Genomic DNA, 23,314 nt, shown 5'->3' with positions numbered 1-23,314 from the left:
TATATCATAATTGAATAGTCAGATAAAAACAAAAATGAACATTACTTTTTTTGTGTAGTAAAAATAAACTAGCTAATTTTAATCTTAAACATTACTTAAATTTACAATTCTCATTTATTAGAACAAGCAAAATTCTTAATTGCTTCCAAAATAATATCTTAGTTGTTAATCACATTATGTGCGTGGTTGTTTTTTTTTTTTCTAAAAAAACAATGTGCTTTAATTTACTTTTAAAATTATGAAAATCGTGCAACTTTTTAAAAAATTTCGAAGTAAGGCAAGTTCTGCATGTTTGTTGGAGATTCACGTTACTTATTATATATAAATTGATTTCGTAATAATATGTATAAAAGGATGCAAATCTTATTCTTTAGGAAATTTTGTAAAATTGAATAATATTTAAAATGTACTTTTAATATGATATCAAAATAATTATAACATATTCTAATAAAATTTATTATTTATTATTTTTATTATTCTATTCGTTATCACATTATTCATTAATGTTTACATTCCATTAAATTTTAGTTTCATTGAAATGTATGCATACTTACTTGAGAAGATATGTTGGCACCATTTTTTTAAGTTTTGTCGAACTTCAAATTTATTTCAGGATAATGATACTTTTGACAACATTTTAACATTATCTAGGTATTGTTCGATGATCCAAAATTACTCCACAATCAATAATAATAATCATAAATACCAATATGGACCTTGTATTAAAATATTGTCAATAAAATGTTGTTAAAGTATCATTATCTTTTATTTTAGAGTTTGCACCATTTTCATAATTTCAAAAACAAATTAATCCATATTGATAAAAAAAAAAGACATTAATGTAATGTAAGATTCAACGCTTTAGGTTGAGTTAACTTTAAATCTATTTTTTAACAATATTGTCACCACTTCATCTTCGTGATGTCGTGCCATTGACAAGCTTGCCCAACTTCAATTTTTTTTTAAAGTTGCACCATTTTCGTAATTTAAGAAACACATTTACTCAGATCGGTAAAAAAGCTTCTGATGTATTCCTATTCATCTCTTTGGCAGTGTTTTTATAGCAAACAACACATTATTTATAAGTCATAGATTTTAGATTATAGCAAACAACACTGTTTTTATAGAAACAAGTTAATCTAAATATGCATTTTATATATTATCTATTTGATGTTTATATTTTTTTAACATATTTGTTCAGATGGCTTTTCTCCCCGGGCTTTTCAGCTGCACATCACAACTATTTCAGCCTCTGGAGGAGTTAAGCTGTTAACAAGAATGTTTGTCAGTACACCAAGTGCTTGTGATAAGATCCCTGTCATGTGGTGAGAGATTGCAGACGATGCTATGATGATGCAAGTGTAATCCAATGATTTTCCAAGCATAAACTATTTGGAGTGCCAATTATCCGTGACCAAGTCCATTCTTTCTCCTCTTCAAGTTGTAATTCTGCTAACTGCCATAAGTCATGATGTTAGCTATATAACTGTTTAGCAATAAACTTCACCACAATACCAAAACACCTTTTCAGTATATTTGCTTGTGAGAGTTTGAATTGGCAGGTTTCAAAAGGGCATTGCAAATGCCAAAAGGGATGAAATTCATGCAGTCCCATTGGATGGTATAAGTTTTCAAGCTAGTTTATAATATTATATAAAATTAAATATGTTTTCAGTCGTTAAATTTGAACTAAAAATTAGAATTCGCCACTATTCCAAATTTTAATGCATTTTAGTTAGACTGATATCTGAACTGGAACATGTCAAACTGGAACATGTCAAAATGTATAAACAACTGAAATACCAACTTGAGACGAGTGTAAAAAAAAAATTAACACAATTAAATTAAAAGAATTATGTTAATTAATTTTTAAAGTTTGGGATCAAAATATGTGAAACGAATTCCAATTTCGTATCTAAGTTTAAGAAATAAAAAAATATTTAACTCTATTAAGAGTTATTGCAATGGTTGTTGTGGAAAGCTATCACAGACAATATCAAAGAAATTTGACAAATGGAAACTTAAAATGCACAGAACTTGAATGTTTATAAAATCCACCCTTCAAGTTTTTTTCTCTAAATAACTATTCTTTCTAAAGAATGGATGATATATGTGGTTATAAACTTATAATAAGAGTTTTCCATCTGATAATTAGAATCTCAGTGTGATAAGGTTCTTACCCTGCCATCTCTGAGCTCAAATATGACAGAACCTTCAGAAAATGGAATTGGTCTTGTGGATGCCACCTGTGTTGTATAAGACTCAAAGTCAATTCTATGTTCTTGTTCATTTATTTATTTTTTCAAAAGTACAAGGATGTCAATTTTAACCAACCAGTAACTAAAGACTAACTTTTACCTTTGGTTCACAATTTAAGCTGAGGCCAACAATGTTATCCTGGTCCTTGTTCAAGCCAGATGCACAATTTCCATCAATCTGATCTGGTTTCTCCTCATTGAATCTTCCACTATGTGCTTCAACAATTTTATTTCCCATATTGGGGAAACCACAATCCTTCCACTTCCATGCACTGTTGTCCATGTATCTCAGATATACTTTACCATCTGAGCCTATCAAAAGTAGTTGATTGCCTTCAAAGCTAGGACCAGGTGAACCAACCAGTGTAACACCTTTATAAGGTGTGCCATGTTCTACCCAGTTCCATCCATACCAAGTATTCCACTGGTACTCAACAAGACCACCTTCTCTTGAAAGCATGAAGAGAGAACCTGAGAGTGATTTTGTTGATGGTCTTATGACTGTTCCAGGAAACTGGGACAGAATCAAATGTTGAGACTGATAATGCTCATGCCACAGCTCAGTCACTTTGTTATACTGATATAGCCGACCATTTACTCCAGTGACAAAGACTATATTTTCCCTGAACAATTCCTGGTCAACTATACTTGCAACTTTCACATTTTGAGGATTTTTGCAATCTTTCCATTTAAACTTCCTCATGTACACCTGGGTAAACATGTAAATTTTTACTTCATATCTAGCTAGTGTAGCAGCATTTCACGTCTAAAGGGTTTATTCCCTGAAAATATTGATTTTCAATCCATTCGTGTTGCAAATAGTTACCAATGTTTAAGACACAAACTGCAGAAAATATGGAAGTACAATCATAATTTTGTTAACAGGCATACAATCATTGATGTGTCTTTACCTAACATCTTAAGCTTTTTGAAGTGTCACTCCTTCACACTTCAATCATTTTTTGTCTAGGCTTGTCTCTTAAGTATTCTAACTTCTAAGCAATTAAAAAGTTGATAGGTTACACCTATGTTATCATCTTGTACCTTATGTTTTAGTTTGAGAAAATTGTGTTACTGTTTACCTACCATGAACTGCAGTAATCTTCCATTTTTGCTCACAAAGAAGATTGAATCTTCAGTTGTAGCCCTCCTTGCTTTACCTGGTAACATGTCCCATGGTTGACCTCCAATAACATGTCTCCCTTTCCTCAAAGCAGTGCAATTTTTCCATGCTATGTCGTTACCACTCCATTCTCTAAGGAACAAACTCCCAAATGTATCAACCATAAACAAACTTCCATTATAGCTCCCCACTATACCACTCATAGCTGAGGAGCTATCATGCTTCAACCATACCCATACATTCTCAATACAAACGTATTCAAAAACCAAACCATCATTGTTTATTAAGAAGAATGACTTGCCTTCGTACAACAGTCTCAAGCGGAAGTTACTACTAATCCAGTCATCTGGTAGACTGTCTTCTTCTGAAGATTTACTCAGCTCACCACCTGTGCCTACAGACAAGTAATAACTCTGTGCTTGGCTTTGTTTTCTCCTACCTGTTACTGAACTTGTTCCTGAATCATATGACTCATCTTTTGTGCCTATAATACAATTTCTGGGGCCACGTTCTTCTGTACAATATTCTGCATTCCATCCTTCACTCTCTGGCACATCTAATAGAGTCCAAACATATTTCATTGATGCTTTCCTTCGAGAGTTTTGCGGTACAGATGGTCCTGAACTTTCACCACCTATTCCTGCTAGATGCAATTCTGCAAGTCTACCATCATCTAGTGCATACAGTATCCTCCCAACTTGTAATGTTAAGCCAGCTATACCTCTTGCTGCTTTAGCTTGTGAGGGATGCTCATGACTTCCCCATGCTTCTGGAAACTGATTATTATGAACACTGCCTGTTTTCATGTGAGAATTCAGATAGAAAACTATTGTTGGAACAGGAATAGTTTGAGTCTTTCTCAGATAGTATACTATGTCTTACTTTATTCTGCATATGTGGCTTCAGTGAAAAAATATATACTGCAAATACTAGCTATTCTTATGAGTAGAGTAGGAATTGCCAACAAGTGTTTACCGATGTTGAAATAATGAATCTAATCCACAAATAATCTTGTTAGTCTTTTCGTTGCTTGTGTATATGCTGCAATAATCTTTCAGGTTCTTCACAGATTATGAATTTGATTAGATAACAGTTAGCCATCAATTGATTACTCTTGGTTCCTAATTATCAAACAACTAAAGTGAGGTAAACTATGTAGAAGATACAAGAAAAGGTAGCTGGGAATGATGATTGTCTCTTATTTAGTTCCTAAGGATTGGAATCAAATTTCAGATGGAAGATAGGTTTTGGTGATGGTGATTACTATTCCAATCGTTTACTTAAATGTTACTGGTGAAAATCAGAACATTATGTCTCACAAACTCCTTTGTGTATTGATACATAAACAATGAAACTGAAAATCCCAAATAGTAAAGTTCATGTTTAGTGAAATCAAGGGGTTAATATAATCATAGAAGTAAATATCAATCATGGATAATGTTGAACAGATTTAGAACAATTGGATGACTGACCTAGTTGTTTTGGCATTTGATATTCAAAAACAGATCCAGATGAATGTTTCACTTGATTCATCTTGCAAAGCTGGCGTAATAGATGTCAAAGTTTGTTGTTCAGGACTTCCATGAACTACCCATTTCCACTTCCTTTGATGCAATCTTCTCTCCACCAGAGTGCCTTCCTGCACAATTATCATTTTTTAAATGGTGTCAAAGAGAAACAGTTTTTCTTTTAGATTCTTGAAGAGCCTCGTTAAGATGAAATTCTAAATTTTAACAAGATGCTCAATTGGTTTATAAAGTTAATTGGAACCATGGTTTTACTTCATCAGTAATTTTGATAGAGCTAATTCACCGATATCTTCCTGATTACTATTACACTCATATTCTGATAATGGAAGATATGTTCATAAAATAATTTCATTAACAGTACCTTGGTTAAAAGAAACAGAGATTCAGAATGATCACCACTTAATCCATTTAAAATGCACCCTTTAGACGGAATCAAAGGTGAAACTTTTGCTGTTTTTTCTTGCCATATGTGCTTCCTCCACGACGGTTTTGATTTTCGATTATACTCAAAAAGATCTCCCGCAGAACTACATCACCACATCATCAGTTAAACATGTTATACTCCAAAAAGGTGAAAAATGATGTCTGATAACTGTTTAAAGACAACAACACGGTGGTCCATGTAAAGAAGGAAAACAACAATGCATTTCAACATTGTTTTCTGTCTTTTCTTTACTGTTCTATTTACGAATCAAAGTGTTTCAAGCAACACACATTACCCACCTTATGGTGTATACAGCTTCTCGTGCAGAAGCAACAGCAGCTATTGCTGCAACATTTGCTCCAGCTGGTTGGCCATGATTTGTCCATCTGTTCTATATATATTGGCAAAATAGGACCGAAATTAGTAATATTTGCTTAGGATTTAACTTATGTACATTTATGTGCTCCGAAACTTGAGTTTTACCTTGGAGACTCGACCACATCAAGTTCTACAAGAGTTCCATTCTTTGTGCAGAAATAACATCTTCTGTGGACAATGCAACAACACAAACGAGAAATTAAGAGCTTGATAGGTTTCAGACTTTAAGTAAGCACCCAATTCAAATGCATCCTTGTGTTTAATCTCAGAAACTAAAATTTCAATGTGTACTCACTGTCCATCATCTGACACCACACCAGACTTCATCAATGTCAAAGTATTTCTCTCCTGTTCATTATCTGTAATTTGACCAAGTGCAGGTGAGAATTCAACCCAAACTGGTTGTGAAACTTCACCAAGTTGAAACTGCATCTGCTAAATAAAACAAGGTCAGTAGAGAAGTGACTGATTTAAGTGCATAACCAAATCATATTAGTGAGTGATTTAAGTTGCAAGAGAAGTTGACAATCTATATGCATGTAGTTTTTAAAATGTATCCTAATAGAAGGGTGGATTTTCTGAATGAAATATAGTTCTGAGAACTGATGTGTGTACAACCTGATACAGAGTTCCTGATTCAGATAAAGCAAGAATCATCTGACCGATGATAAAAACTGCCACTGCACGTCCTGCTGATATTGGCAAGTCATGAGGGGCCATCACCCATTCCAATCCATTCCAAAACCTCTCATAGATAGACCCACTTTCACCAGTGATCCACACAGATGTCTCGGACATTTTGGTCAGTGAAACTCTCTTTCTCAGAGGCATCAGAACCACATCCAAGGGCCCAACAACTCCTACTTTATCATCTTTTCTGTCTAGTCTCATCTTTTTGTCATCAAATCCCTGTTCTTGATCCACGCTTTCTTCCCTTGTGTTCACCTTACCACACTCACTATCACCACCAGATATCAGATCACAGGGCAGTTGCACTTCAACCCATCTATCAGCTTCTTCACTGAACTTCCAAAACCTATCGGTTTTCTGTTCAAACCTTCTATTACCCTGCTGAAACAGCTGATAGGGACAGCATGAAGCACACCCCACACCAGTACAAAAGCTCACAGACAAGAGCCCCCAGAAGCCACATATCAAATGGAACACTGACATGGTGGCATGGGGAGCCAAGCCAGATATCAGAAACTCCAAAAAGTCAGGATTTGTAAGATATTCTAAGGACAAGTTTGGTAGTTGTGTGCCACATGAGGGTTCCCCATATGGGTCATGGATATAAAGGCTTGGATCATCCAATCAAACAGCTCAAATTTATTGGAAAGATGGTTTTTTTATAGCCTCCCAGTAAAAGGGAATTCACTATACTAGATATGAATATATTGGTGTAGGGATGAAAAGAAAAGAAGATATTTTGTGGGGTACCATGTAGTAGCAGAGGCGCAAGCAGGTATTGATTCTCATATCATAACTACCTCATATGGCTTCTGTTTATTTTCGTCAACTTTGAAGTTAATTCTTTGATAAAATAACATGAAACAACCTGTTTTTCACGCAGCAGTTTGTTTCTTTCTTCCTACATCAAAAGGCTAAGTTGAGTTCTCATCCATTCTAAGTAGCTGCTTTATCTGACCAAGCTGTGATGATTTCCCTCCCTTGATTTTATCATCACACTGATGTTTAAGGGATAGATTTTGATGAAATTGTTGGTTTGTGTTTGTAAAGTAATGCTATTGAGATTCTATGGTCGACTTTTACTGCTAGGAAGAATATGAACTCCTCTGGCTCTACCTTGACATAGATGCAGCAACCAACAACTGGCTACAAAAAATAATATTATGATATGTGGTAACTGTCATTGGATCATGAGAAGCCTCCAACCGATGGCTCTGATATTCTGTTGCACTTTGACTATGTGATTAGAAAACCTTACAAGTTTCGTATCAGAGGGTTTTCTGAGAGCGAAAGATGGATGACCTCAGATACCATTAATTTTCTTTTGAAGACATTTAGTGTTGAAAAGGACAACGAACACATCACCATTTGGAAGTGGTTGGCCTAATAAGGCATTACTTACAAACGTACATAATGTACTACTCTTGATTTTACTGCTTCTAACAGCAGTTACCTGTGCCTGTTTACTCTTATTCTATGATAATAAGTAATAACATTATAGGACTCTACAAACTTTATTATAAGACAGTGAAACTGCCGAAGAAGTTGTTCCCTGTTGCCTACGCAATTCCATCACTGTCACTGTCACTGTATCGGTTACAAATTAAGATCATGCAGAATAAAATCATTCACTGTAACTTTTATGCACCAAAAAACATCCAAATATGTATGATTTCTAAACAGTTATCGTAAAAATCTAACCTTTTTATTCATATTTATGGAATTTGACACCCTGCACGGCCCCACACGTGATAATCGTTGGTGCCCTTTTTCTTTATACAATAGAACATGCTAATTGTTCGTCGTGGGCATATAAGAAACTCTTTCTCTTGTGTGAAAATATGAATACTTTTTCTTTAGCAGGAGAGTTTTATTCAGTGTTTAACTATTTTCTTCTCACATATTATTTATTTCATTACGTAATAAAATATATAACACCAATAAGATAGAAATCAAATTACGCAGAAATTGACAATATTTTTTATTCAAATGACAATGAATGGGTTTTTAACTTTATACGTTTCATTCTAATTAAAGTGACACGACTCACTTTTAAATTCTCATATAGTTATATTTTAAGAAAATTTTGTATACGTTAAGGTGAAAATTAATTTTAAATAGTATATCTAGTTTGGATTACTAAAAGAAAAACTTTTCATAACTAAATTAAAGAAAAAATTATAAGATTTTAGAATAATTAGTTTTGTATTTAAACTTGTTAACAACGTAAGTATAGATTTAAGTCGTCTATCTAAAATTTTAAATTATAAATAATGTAAATTTCTTATGTATATTGAAATCGTGTTTATTTCTACTTAATTTTCTCGTTGAATCTTAGAATAAAAGCTAATTAATCATGATTTAAAAAAGTTTCTTTTATCAAATGATAATGGGTATATTCAAAGATTAAATTGTAATATATTATCTTTATCACAATCTATTCCAATGATAAAAGGACATAATTGTGAACGAATTTTAAATTTTAAAGTGAATAACATTTGATCTTAACACTCTTATCTCAATAAAATTGAGATTGAAATATTTATAACACATTTAAAGACGAAAACTCTAAACATAGTTTAAAAGTTAAATTGCCAAAAAAAATTATATTTCAAAATGAATACTACCTTAAATACTTGATTCTAACTATAACTAATTTGAAATTAAAAAACATTCTTTTTCAAAACGAATTTGCTATTAGAACACATTCTATTTATAAAGATATATTAAATTACCTTTAAAAATGTGAAATTAATCCACCAAAATTAACTTGAGAAGAACCTAAGTTAAACAGGACATAGCACAAGACAACCTATTTAGGTCGGCCTAGTCAAATAGTGGTACTTAACTACTAGTCTTTTTCAAGTTTCCATATATCCTTAAATATACTCACTGCGTCAATAAATGTTAACTAACACCAGAAATTAATTTACCAACAAGAACATTTAGTTTGTGAAAGTTAGAGATATCTCACTTTTCTAGATTAAATTTATCTTTAACGTGAACCAATAAGGTCAAACCTACTTTTGATTTAATTTAAAGTAAATTGTGTTTTGAACCCACTTAATTTTTTTTTTCCAATTAACTCACTTAAACTTTAAAACAACGGTGCTTTTGCAACATTTCTAAAGGTTATGGGCTTCTCATTTTTTTTATACAGCACTTAGATTGTACCACTGCGGTTAAGGAGTGGACTTAAGCCTAAATCAAATCATAACTATGATATCATGTTAAGAGATAAACTTAAGTCTAATTCAACTTTACAAAACTCTCTTGTAAGACAAAGTTTGCATCAATTTCTATACTATAACAAATTATTTATTTTTGTATTGGATTTGGTTAAAGACTATTTCTAGTTGTAATAATTTTTTCTTTTTATAAATTTTCCTTTATGTAACGAAATTCTTTAGTACTTAATATGCTAAATGACTTATAGACTTGGAACATTAGAAATTTTACATATTAATGTATTTGTAGACAATGAAATATAAATAGTGAAATTGTTTTAATTATTTTTGTAGACAATGAAATATAAATAGTGAAATTGTTTTAATTATTTGGATTCAATTTATTCGAGGAATTATTCTCGAATTATTAAAAGAAAAAATTACACCTTGACTCCCAAATTGGAGACGTTATTACTATACTCTTTCCTAAATAACTTATTTTTCTATTTATTTGTAATTTTCAGATTTCAAGGCAATTATGATTTTTTCTTTCTCTCAATTAGATCAATTATACCTTGTTTTCTTTGATTATTTTATACAATATATTTGAAAAACAGAACACTTAATTTTCCACATGGTAGGTAAAATCGAATAGATTACGATTTTATTTTCTGGATTGATTACGAATAAAAACACATCATTTGAAGAAATTCAGGAATCATAGAAGTTTAGAGAACTGACGAGAAGAAAATGACAACAATATTTTCCATAATATCGTATATTCGTGGAAGAGTTTTGGTGGCCCTGCAATTCCATTAATTTTTCCTTGCGAAATTTCGTGTTTTCTATTTTTGAATTTTAAATTATATAATTCAGAAACCATAACTCAGAATTCATTTTTCAAAATAATTTTTGAATTGTACAATAAAAAGAAAAAAAGAGTTTTGTTAACATGGAGATGCAGATAAAAATTTATGGAGGTGTTTGATGAAATTGTCAGATAAAATTATTGGGAATTAAACCCAATTAAGAGTTACTATCTAAAAAGCCCATTGATAGTAAATTCGGTTCAATTTATATAAACATGCAAAATAAATAATAATAAGAGAAATTTTTTTAATATCCTGAAGAATAATAGTTTATTGAGAAATATCAATGTGTTCAATTAGAAAAACAAGTTTGTTGGTAAATTAAAAAAATTTGTACAAGAAAATGCTTCACTGTAGGTTAGTAATAAAACACAGGTTATTGAGTGAAGTAAAACTTCTCCTTGCATAGCTTTGTCTTTTTATGTAATTGTGCTTGGACTAATACAAACACAAACGCATACATAACAAAACCAAAGAACCCAAAATGAAAGAAATTCACGATAAACAATAAGTCACAGTTTACACCCACAATCATCATCAAACCTAAGAGCAATAAAAACATAGTAATGATGAAGTAAAAAAATTGAGATGATGGTGAATTAACAAAAAGAAGAGCATAACAAATTAGATAAAAAAGAATTGGAGAGCATAGGGAATCTGAAGGAAGAAGGAATTGAACACAGGTTAGAAATAGCCTTACAAAGTGAAAAGAAATAGAGGTCAAACAGAAGTAACTTCTGGAATATTTTACCCAAAAAAAATAATGTTCCAGGAGTAAAATTGGTTTTTAGAACCTATACTGTAAAAGAGCAAAAATAAATATATGCTATAACAATGGTCATGTGGAGAAAGGGAAGAAACTGAGGAGGATGTCGGAGTATGACGGGAAAAATGCATATATGCCAAGACTTGGCACCACTGAAACTTCTCTTCTATTAGTATAGGAGCACTCCAAAGTCATAGCTCATTTGCTGCTTAAATTGTCATAATTCAATCACCGCATCAATTATCAGAGGGAAAGATATGAAATTAGTACGAATCATACTAATAAAAAACTTATCGGAATTAGGGCAACAAGTATCGTGAGAGCCAGATGCTACTTAACAGTATTACATTTAGTGCAATTCTAGCTACTAAGCAGAAAACATGATCTGCATAATAAGTAAAAAACATTTAACCTGTCCAGAGTTTTTGCCTCTTCACCTTAAATAGAATTGATCATGAAATTTGAACTGAATTTCTTTAAGTGGGAGGGGGAAAATGTTGAGTAGCGTTGTCCTGGTACCTTTTCCTCAACAAATAGTCAGAATAAAAAATGGTACTTCAATAAAATTAGAATATAGCAGCAAAATTGAGTTTCAGCATCACTAGGAGTAAAAGAAATTTACAAGCTAGGACCTTTAATGGTCAACAAATCAGTCCAAATAGTATTTTAGTGCCAAATAATTTAAAGTAATAAAAGGCCTGGATTTAGGTTCCAGCAAAAAGGAACCACAAAAATAATCTGGCTTTTTGTCTGAGTGCTGAAAGCACACTAACTAATTTGTCGGATGCTGGTTTTCTTCTTGACAATATGCATATCAGTGATAAGAAATCTGCTCAAGAGTTGACGGTTGACACAAATGTGAAGAAAAAAACTTTAATCATGCACCAATGAATGGAAAGATGAATGAATTGTGATTTCAATGAATATGAATAGTATAATGGTTAGGAAAAGAAAAAAGGAATTTCCTCTTTTGTCATGTCCACTCTAATTTGAAACATGTGTTATGCCTTCATTACGTGTGTGCGTGTGTGTAGATAAGACGTATTTTAAGCAGCCTAAAATATTATAATTTCTATAAGATAAAAAACTATATACAGAAGAATTTCCTGAACTCTAACCATTCCGATTTTCACCACTTTATGAAGAAAATCACAACTGCAGAGAAAAAATGATTTTATTATCTATCTATCTATATCAATCCCTTGCCTTCTTTATTCTTTTTATTAGAGATTCTATGGATGCTTGGATTCTACTTCCTTCTGTTTGCATCACTGCTTGAGACACCTCCTGAAGATGCTGAATCCCACGACCCAAACTAGCAATTGATGGCGCTGCAGGGAGAGACTCAACAGCACACTCAATCCCATCACCGCACAAAAGCAAGCCTGTACAAGTTCCAATACTGCCTGCAAATGTAGCCCAAGGTAAGAACCCAACAGGACGCACCTTTCGCTTCCTCATTATTTCATAGAAAGCCGTTCTCATGACTGAAATACTCGTTTTTTCAGCAGACGCTATAACACTGTGAGTAACAACTCGAATCTTTTCAGCAGATAATGCTGTCTTCATGATACCGGACGTTTTGGCTCCAGAAGTTGCAAAACCTGGAGCCACAACTTTTGATTGGCCAAAAACAAAAGCAAGGACTTTCTGCATCTGGCTGAGACCGATTTTAAGTGAAGTTGGAATTTTGAAAGTAACTACCTTCACCAGCGTTGATGCTGGGACTACTTTGGTCAGCGATGAAGCTCCTAAAACTGCTGTCGCTCCAGCCCCTACTGCCACCATAGGCTTATCTGTTAACAACCGTTTCTTGTCACTGTGATTCAACATTACCCCTTTACCTTCAGAATTTGTTATCAGTTCCCCAACCAGCTCTTTGACTTCAACAGGAAGAGGAGTATCCCAGTGTTTCCTAAGTCCAGCCAAGGCACTAGCATCTACCACTGCCACAATGGTCTTAAACTTATCACTCTGGCTCCGAATCGCCTGTGCCAAGAGTGCATGCGACTTGTCATCAACCGGAAGCTCCGAGAACACAATCTTATCCGACTTGGCGGCACTTTTCAACCCCTTATTATTTAGAGCAATTCTTAGCCCTTCAACAGCAATTCGGAAAGTATACACTTCAGAAACAGTTTTCTCGTCCAGCACCTCCCCTCTATTCACACCCAACAACATCTTCTGCACATGAGCCAGGGCCTTCCCAAGCGATGGAAGATCACGAAATATACTACACAAATCCTCAAGCAAAGGATAAATAGACCTGGCAAAACCCGGGGTCTCATAACTAGTTAATGGCTGAATTTCTTCATCACCCCCCTCCAAAACAGAACTAGCATTACCACTACTAAGCAAAACAGGATCCAAATGGCCAGACAAAGCCTTGGCCAGCATCATCCTAAGGTCCTTATCAAGAGAAAACCTTTTCAAAGCCGAAGGAGCCCAAGAAGCAGCATGCTTCTGAGGAACCAGGCTATTAACAAGACCTCGAAAATTACTCCCCCTATCAACTCCACCCCCAGAATTGCTATCATTATCACTACTATTACTATTACTATTACCCCAACAAGAAGGAGACTCTATAACAAGAAAAGACGATCCAACATCCTCAGAAGCCCTCTTGGCAGCCAACAAGGGGCCATGAAAACTGGTCCCGAAAATCTCCCTCAACACAAAGTTACCTGCAACATTCTCATACATGTCCCTACCAATTTTATCAAGAAAACAACGTTTGATTACCCCAAAAGACGAAGTCGGTAACGGAACAGAGCACTCTTCAGACTGAAGCTGGTAGAAAGGGGAAACCCCAGCCTGCACCAAAACGGCGTCGGGTTTGATCTCCCTGATGAGGCATTCGGCATCGGAGACTGATCGCTCCGACAAATTCAAAGCAGAGAGAATGTAAACAACGGATTGGTTTTGCGAATCATGCACCGCATATACGAATTGCTTCGTCTCTTCGGGAATGCTCAGTTTCTTCACCAATTGCTTCGATTCTCTCAGCTCGTCCACTCGGAATGGCCACAGGTTTTGCAGATTCCATAACCACGCAATCCCCATTCTGAGAACCAAAACCGATTCTGGAACGAAGAAGGTGGATTCAGTGTATGTGTATCAGTAAAATGATTAATATGATTTCTTTTCGCAACAAACTCTACATATAATTTTTAATTAAAGTTTAAACATTATTCTATACTAAGAGACCGTGTTTATATTTTACTTATTCATAATCTTTATAATTTCAATAGTTTTGCTACTTTCTGCTATATAATTCTTTAACTTATTCTTTAGGAAAAACTATTAGAAATTACAACATTAAATCATAATTAGGGTTTTACCAACTATTTCTACTTTGACTAAACTAATTATTTGAATTTGTCATAAGAACCCACGTCATCTCACTGAATTAGAGTATTTCGTAAATAAGATAATAACGATACTTTCACACATATAAATTTGTTTACATTTATTTAAAACTATTTTTCACTGTCTTTACTTTTTTAAAAAAATAAATAAATACAAAAACTCTTTTATTTTATAACTATTTTATTATATAATATGATAGAAGATGGATCAGCTTCTATCTCACCCATTGTTATTTCACACTCGTTGAATTAAGAATGATTGTCTTAAGAAATAATAGATGCAATGCATTTCTCTGTTATAATTTACAATCATATAAAAAAAAATCTTCCAATTTTTTTCCAAATCACTTCGATCATCATCAATAATAATAAAAAATTAAAATCAAACATGATAATATAAATATTTATAAACAAATAATTTATATATCATCTTCAAATTACATAATTATTTAATTAATTTATCGATTTCTAACAAAATCATAATTTTTAAATAGAAATTTATATTAAAATGTATTCATGTTACTTCTATCATTAAGTTTATTTCACAGTTTTCTTATGTGAAATTTTTTACACACTTAAATTATTCAAGCTAACAGCAATAAAAATTATATGTGTGTGTGTGTAACAGTAGCAATTATATATAATAACAACATCGATAATAATTTATTAACAATAACAACTTAATATCCGTTAAAAACCATCAGAATTTAATAATATATAGCCGACAAAGAATTTAAATACAATAAATAATAAAATTTTATTTTACACTAATTTATTAGAATAAATACAACATAATCAAACATATTAATTATTTCCTTGATATAGATAAATTTAAAATAATTAAATTAATTTTTTAATTTAAAATGCGACATAGTTGATTTATTATAAGAAGAAGAAAAAAAATTTATGGTATACAATAATTAAATTTATTGCATATTCTACACATATTTACTCTGAACTATTTTATTTTTAAACTACAACATTAACATATCTTATTCACTTCTTACTTTATTTTTTATATATTTAAGTAATAAAATAATCTCACTTAAAATATTACATAATTTCACACCTAATAAAAGCAACCTTTTAATATAACTTAGTATATTAAAATCAAAATATGTTGACTCCTTTAAGAAGTTTATACACTATAAAATTAAAACAATCATTTGAATAAATTTAAGAATCTCACTATCAATTAAGTGTCAACCTCAATAACCAAATATTTTTAATAAAAGATTGTACTTCCTTTCTTAATTTATCCGACATATATTTTATTGTTCTAAAATTCTAAATTATATTTTTCTCAACACTACAAAATCTCATATTAAAACTCCTTCCTACATTAACTTTATTTATATTCCACATCAATATTTAAACACATAACTATCACATTTTGTAAAAAGTATTTTTTTTCGTTAAAAAAATTAACAAGATTTTCTTTTATCTAATTCTAACCATAAAATAATAATAATATGATAAGAATAAATACTTCCTTAAGTATCCCAAAATTTTAGATAATTTTTACTGAGTTCCTATTAAAAGGTTTTATTATATTGAGTGGATAAAATATCTATTTTATTTACATCTAAGTATCTACTGTTTAATTTTTGTACGGTATGATGTATTCTTATTTTTATCTTTTATGCCTCCAAATCAACATTTTTTTAAAACAAAAATCAAATAAGAAGTTTTTAAATAGAAATAAAAAATATTCTAATGAAATTAATTTTTTAACATTAAATCAATTGAAAATACTTAAATTTATAAAATATTTAAAACTTCGTTAAGCTTTCATTTAAGCATATAATAATTATGTTTTTTCACAAAAACAAATAATACATATCTTTTATCATATATTGTGATTAATCGTAGAAGAATTTAGATTAATACGTGCATTTATTTGAAACAATTTTTTTGAGAACATTTTCTATATTTAATTATTTTTCTTCAATAATCAACTAAGTTCAAGTGCCTTTGATTAATGAAACATAGTGATATTTTGCTTTTAGTTTTCCCCCTTTTTTTTTTAATTTGGTTTATGCAACTTTTATTTGCTTTAGTATGTTATCTTATTTTAATTCCTTTAAATTTTTTATTATGTAGATTATAAATTATTTGATCTCAGTCTCTGTCAAGTGTTTTTCATCAAAGACGAATTCAAAGATGAGAAAAAGATACCATAAGGATTTAAAAAAAACATATTTATAAAAGCTAAAATAACTTAACAAAGAAAAAATTTACAAAAATACAAGTCAAGAAAAAATTATAGAAGATTAAAATAATTATATATTTTAAGGCTAAAAACTTATTCAAATACTTCAGTTATTTCTCATCAGTGTCAGTGATCAAATTCTGCAGTCCAAGTTAACACCATATGATGTAGAAAGTAGCAAAAGATGAGAAATAGCTAACATTCACGTATGATTGTGTTAGATACTTTTTACCATGATAGAAGCTACAAAAACTACAACATTCTAAAAAGAGATGATTTTTCAAGCATAAATAACACACAGAATCTCCAATTGACAGCAATTTATCTAAATTACAATGGGGTATGATCAAAATACTAACCACCTCCATCCTACATAAATTTTTTTATGCCTCCCATAGATGAACTCTGAAAAAAAACACTAGCATAGATAAAAGAGAAAAGAAGAAAATAGACTTTTCATACTGAAAGTATCTATGAAAAAAACACTAGCATAAGAAAAGAAGAAAATAGATTTTTCATACTGAAAGCGAATTTTAATATGTTCTGTTCCGGTATAGGATTGACTTCATCTAAGCCCTGCACAATTTTCTTCAGATGTCATTAGGTTTACGCTTTCCCTCTTCTCTCTGTCTAGTCAAACTTCGTCCGATTTTATGTGCACCGATCGGAGGTGTACCTGTTAAGGTGATGCCAAAGTCGGTGATAGTCCGATCGGTAAGCTAAGTGTTGTAATAAATGCGTAATTAATGAATCCCCATTCCTTTTACCTTTGACCTATATTTATAGTTTTGGTTGTGGGTTTTGGATGAGCAAAATCTTAATCACGGTCCAACCACAACCCAATATTTTTTAATCAGTGTTTTATCTTAATCATGTTTAAAAACCTACTTGTCATGGTCATCTGATATTATTGTTGTCTGAGCAAGTGTCGTCGATCCTGTTCGGGAGTCCCCAGTACATGTTTTAAAATATAGTCTACATTCTTATATTTTAGGGAAACAACTTAGAAAAACTACACAATTTAAGTCACTACACAATCCAAATTGGCATTTCACTCACTACTTCAATAACCCTTTTTCTGGTATTTCTGTTTTGGTTACATCAAACAAAAAAAAGTCAAGCATGTGTTGCAAAAAGTAAAACCCTTCTGTTTTGACAATCAAATTCCAAGTAAAAGCATAGAAATACTCTTCATTCCTGGCATTTAAACTAGTTGTGCTTTCAGGATATTGTAGAATCAATATTTTCATAATTGAAACTTTTTAAAATAAAGGATAATGATTCTTTGACAACATTTTTTTAATAATATTTTAACATCATCTACATGTCATCTGTGATTGGTCCAAAATTACTTCACAATCAATAATAAATATTCATAACCACTAATATAAACCAATCCCAGAATGACACATAAACAATGTTAAAATATTATCAAAAAAAATATTATCAAATATCATTATTTTAAAATAAATGCTCATAATTGAAAGTATTATTGCTAAAGGAAGAGTAAAGTAGAGTACCTATTGTGAGGAGAGTAACCTTTGTCTGCGAAGTTTGCTGCTAAACGGTAACGGAAGCCCTTCAATTTCTAACCGTTATTCTTCATTTTATCAATTTTAGGGTAACGGTCCTACTACTCCTACCCTATGCCCAAAGGTGAATTTAGATTCTTTACTACTAGCGTGGAAACTGCATATGTGGGGATATGTGTTAATTTCCTTTTATGATAATAAAATATAATTAAATTTATAATCATTATAGATATTTTTTTATAGATTTTATAGATAATATTTATATTGTAGATAATTATTTTAACTTTAAAAATATTTAAATTTTAAAAAAATAATAAATGATTAAATTCAAAAACATGTCTCTTAAGTAATAAAATTGATTTAAAAAAAACTATTATTTAAAGAATTAAAAAAATGTAACATATGAACATAAAAAAAAACTCATTGTATATTTACTTTTAGAGTGCATATATGTTATTTTTTAAAAAAATTATGATAATAAAATTATTATTATAATTATAAAAATAAATTTTAAGATTTTTTACTTGTACCTAATTTTTAATTTTCTTTATATATTTGTATTATAAGTAGGAATTTTAATTTAAAAAATAGTTAATTTTTTGAAAAAGAAAAGGACCACTTATATATATTACTAGCGCGTACTGTTTTATAGTTGGTACATTTTAGCAATGTATACCGGGTTTTAGTAGACAAAAATATCCTTATGTATCATGGATTATAAGTTTTAAGGTTAAGGGTATTTTAATAATTTTCATTCTCAAAACTAAAAAAAAGGAAACTCTCATACCCTTACTCACCTCTCTCATTCCTCTCAACCCTTACTCTCTTTCGTCTTTCTCACTCCAATCTTTTTTCTGTCATTCCTACTGTAGTTCAAATTGAAAAAATCAGAAACACTTGCCGTTAAACAATCTTACAAAAAAAATGATTTTATAATGAGTTTTCATCTTATAATTTATGTCTTATCTAATTTTATCCAATTTTCACAAGCATAATTGGTAATTGACCTGGAAAAAATCAGAAATACTCAGTTGTTAAACAATTTCTTACAAAAAATGATTTTATAATGAGTTTTTATTTTATAATTTTTGTCTTATGTAATTTTATCTAATTTTCACAAGCATAATGACATCAAAGGAATTGGTAATTGGGCTGGAAAAAAATCAGAAACACTCGTTGTTAAACAATTTCTTACAAAAAAATACTTTATAATGAGTTTTCATTTTTTAATTTTTGTCATATATAATTTTATCTAATTTTCACAAGCATAATGACGTCAGAAAGAATTAGTAATTGGCCTAGAGAGTTTTTTTTAGAGATGATGATTCAACATATGCAGATGATGAAATTAGAAAGGTTAGTGAAGATGGTGAAATTGAAGATATATTGAATGAACCTTTGTCTGAAGATGAATATGTCAATGACTCAACTCTTTACAAACACAAATTGTTTAAAGGCAAGTGTTTCTGATTTTTTTCAATTGGGGCTACAGTAGGGATGACAGATAAAAGATTGGAGTGAGAGAGATGAAAGAAAAAGGATTGAGAGGAATGAGAGATTTGAGTAACGGATTTGGGGTTTTTTTTTTTTTTAAGTTTTGAAAATGAAAATTATTAAAATATCCTTAAGCTTAAAACTTAGAATCCATGATATATAAGAGTATTATACATTGCTAAAATATACCAACTGAAAAAAAGTGTACGTTAGCAAACCCATATATATATATATATTTTTTTTTTTCTACTCATAATACTTGATTTCATATTTTAAAATATATCAACAATATTTTAAATTTATACTGAAAAAGTTATATCTAGTTCATTTTAGGGATAGTTTTAGAAAAAAATTATAAATAATTAATTTCAAACTAATTAAGAAATTCAATTAATATATTTAATTTCACTAATTCCCATAATTTTTTTTCTAAATTACCTTTTATTCAAATCTGACACCATCAACAAGAAAAGAGCCCTAGAAAATAGAATAAATTTCTACACCGGTAAAAGAATTCAAATACTACTACTTTTTCTTTTTTTCTTGAAATTCAAATGAGAAATAGGAGTAACAAGTACTGTATACATTAATAGGAGTTCCTCACAGCAGCTCTGATGAACAGTTTTGGCTAAGATGAAATAAATGGCGCTAAGTCAAACAAGACAAGGCAAAAAGCCAATAACATTGCCAAAAACTCTGAGATGCATTGGAAAGGGGAATTATATTTGATGTTCTTATTGAAAGTTGAACCCCAACGTTATCAAACCCAACCACCCTCATCAAGTTAAGCACAGGTAACACATAATTCGGCAACCCATTTGATTTTACCAAAACTTGGCGCATTGAATTTGCATGGTCGTTGCAGAGACAAAGATGGGTCCAAAGGAAGGACTGATTCCTCTTCCCTTTGTACCTTCTTCCAATGAGACTGAAGTGCCTATTATCTATTTGATGGAAAGTCAAAGTAGACTAAGATGGCTTGCAAGAAAATATGGCTTTTGTGGGTAAGCACACATTCACTCCACAAAGTAATCTGATTCCTATGCATGGTTAGCAGTGACAGGACAAGCAAACAGAAAGTTTCACATCAATGGTTCAGCAAATCTCTGTACTTCACTTAATGTTGCAGATTTAGTTACCTTCAAAGGAAGGTGGTCCAAATGATGGCCATTCAGAATTGTGACACTCCTCACTGCAAGTCATGTGCCACCCTCCACCACACCACACCACACAGCACCTATCATTCAAAACTCCTTCATAAACAATGTCCAAGGCTAGCTTATTCCACCCAAATCAAAATGGTCATCACATCATCACCCTTTGTTTGTTTCTTTCTTTCATACAAACTAATAAATGAAAGAGCGTGAAAAGTGGGTGAGTCATCAGTGAAGACAAGGAGTTAAAGGAGAAGGGTCCCCTCATTTCTTTCAATTCTGTAATAATTATATATATATATATATATATATATATATATATATATATATATATATATATATATATATATATATATATATATATATATAAATAAGTCTGTGTACAAAACCATGGGTTACATGCAGATTTACTCAGATACAGGGACTACAGAAAAACAAAGACTCTTTTATTGTGTGTGTGTGTGAAGTGTGAATTGAAGATAACGTGAAGTCCTTTGAAACCAAACCTACAAAGGTGTAGGTAGTTTATCTTTTTCTGCTTTTTGGTGAGATTCATTTTACTGCTTCATTGATTCACATGCTTCATGCGTTTTCTTGTTTTAATTTCTGGTATCTATCTTCATTTTGGAGAGAAACGGTTGTCCAAAATATCATATTATCCTCTCTTTTTTAGAAGAAAAGAAGTAAAAGGAAACCATTTTGAGTATACCCTTTTGTGCAAAAGAGAAATCTCACTGGTGCAGTTTCATGTTTTGTTCTTTTTCTGTGATTTGTTCTCTTGTTCTTCCCTTGTGATCTCTTGAAAAAGCATTCTGGGTGGGTTGGTTTGGTTGGTCTTCCTTGTGGAGTTGAAAAAAGTCCAAGAAAAGAAACACGCGTCACAGTACAGAGGGGACACTTTGCTTCTTTTATATACAAAATTCTGAGTTTGTCATGCATTAGTCTTTGACTACGGATGAGTTGGAGGCAGAGTTAAAGGGTTTGAAGTTACAACATTAATTTACATTTATTACTATGTTGTTGGTCGGTGGTTGCCACCCTAATTCCAGGTAGAAAAATGACAATATATATAAATTGAAGTAAATGTTCTGATATGCAGTAGCAGCATGGAAGCAATTGAATTTGGTTTATCGAATGGCACAGCTACAGGTATTCATTTCTCTTGAAATTTTAGTTTATAAACACAGCTTTATCATTGAAATGCAGCACCATTTCTTCAAGATTTGTGATTGGCCAAATACCCTTTTATTCACATGATATTTTTCTTATATTATATTCCTTCTCTTTTTTTAACTCGGAAATCACATTGTTATGTCTGCTGACAAAATGTGTGATCTGAATTAGGAAGCAGAGATGCAGAACTGCATGCCTTGCAGAAAGACCATGACGAGAAGAGTTTAAAAATTCAAGAGCTGAAGAAACAGATTGAATTGACGAAGTGTCGCTTGGAAAAGAAGAAGAAAGAGATTAGTGAGGAGAAAATGGGAGGTTTCAATAGCCTGAGCAAGAAATATAACAGTCTGAGAGAGGAATACAATGCAATGTTAGCTGGGAAATTAAGGAAATCAAAGTAACTCTCAAATTATTAAGCCTAGCTAAAAATTTGTTAGTTTCATATATATTTGATCAAAACTATGAATATATCTAATTAAACTTATGTTTCTCAATGCTGCTTCTATTTTCTGTTTCAAGAAATGATACTAATACTTTGCTTCTATTAAAGGGAGAAGAAAAGAGAAAATAAAAGATAGTAAAATATGAGAGAGATTGCTCTGTGGCATAAAATAAATACACGTTGGTAGTATATGAGATTTATCTAAATACAAAAAAAAATGAAAAAAATCATCAAAAATATATTTAAAAAGGTTGAAAAAATTAGGGAATAAAGTTCACAAAAACAGGGTGGGAATAGCAGAGCTTTCAGCTGGACTTTTTTTAGCTTTATAACTTTTATGAAGTTATTATTAATAATAAAAGGTATAACAAAACTTTAAAATAAAACTAAAACAATATTTAGAATCAGTAAACTACTTCATTGTTCTAAATCAATGTAATAAATTTATTAATTTAATATATATATATATATATATATATATATATATATATAAAGTTGAAATTTTTATTATTATATTAGTCTTTTATTTCAGTGAACATGTTCACGTCTAATTGTGAGACACCGACACAAATTTCAATAGATTGAATCTAAAAACCTATTTTAATTTCGACTTATGATGTAATGAATTTTGCGTGTTATGTGGAAAATACGAAATGATCATAACAAAAAGGGCATTTAATTAGTCGAGTTTGAGTCAAATTCTATAGACTTGAAAAAAGTTGCAAAGTTCTAGTT

General features: G+C 31.1%; 2 protein-coding genes and 1 pseudogene across 7 annotated transcripts; 1 reads left to right on the top strand and 2 right to left on the bottom strand.

The window, feature by feature from the left end:
- Positions 1-1,118: 1,118 nt before the first annotated feature.
- LOC124829572 (uncharacterized) lies at positions 1,119-7,767 on the bottom strand (annotated as a pseudogene). Its single transcript, XR_015785031.1, has 10 exons — positions 6,331-7,767; positions 6,008-6,144; positions 5,818-5,880; positions 5,634-5,720; positions 5,272-5,437; positions 4,854-5,020; positions 3,345-4,177; positions 2,359-2,967; positions 2,181-2,246; positions 1,119-1,456 (listed from the first exon to the last, which is right to left on the bottom strand). The product of XR_015785031.1 is annotated as an uncharacterized LOC124829572 (transcript).
- A 3,329-nt stretch (positions 7,768-11,096) lies between these two features.
- Positions 11,097-14,343, bottom strand: LOC124829534 (uncharacterized). The gene has a single exon (XM_047303060.2). The coding sequence runs from the start codon at positions 14,265-14,267 to the stop codon at positions 12,399-12,401; it is 1,869 nt and encodes a 622-aa protein (XP_047159016.1). The 5' UTR covers positions 14,268-14,343; the 3' UTR covers positions 11,097-12,398.
- A 6,033-nt stretch (positions 14,344-20,376) lies between these two features.
- On the top strand, positions 20,377-22,631 carry LOC148201899 (uncharacterized). 5 transcript variants are annotated; one of them, XM_088110416.1, is made up of 4 exons: positions 20,377-20,604; positions 20,676-20,814; positions 22,064-22,113; positions 22,309-22,631. In XM_088110416.1, exons 2-4 carry the CDS (start codon positions 20,684-20,686, stop codon positions 22,536-22,538), a joined length of 411 nt encoding a protein of 136 aa, XP_087966542.1. In that variant the 5' UTR covers positions 20,377-20,604; positions 20,676-20,683; the 3' UTR covers positions 22,539-22,631. The 5 variants fall into 5 exon arrangements, 2 of the variants coding, with proteins under 2 accessions (XP_087966542.1, XP_087966541.1); XM_088110415.1 differs by having other exon boundaries at positions 20,377-20,814; XR_015785146.1 differs by lacking the exons at positions 20,377-20,604; positions 20,676-20,814 and adding an exon at positions 21,348-21,480.
- Positions 22,632-23,314: the final 683 nt, after the last annotated feature.

Source organism: Vigna umbellata, chromosome 3 (assembly GCF_029865625.1).
Source record: "Vigna umbellata cultivar VRB3 chromosome 3, Vumbellata_1.0, whole genome shotgun sequence".
Classification (NCBI taxonomy): domain Eukaryota; kingdom Viridiplantae; phylum Streptophyta; class Magnoliopsida; order Fabales; family Fabaceae; genus Vigna; species Vigna umbellata.
Note: the sequence above shows the minus strand (reverse complement) of the source record. Positions and strands in the feature narration are given on the sequence as shown.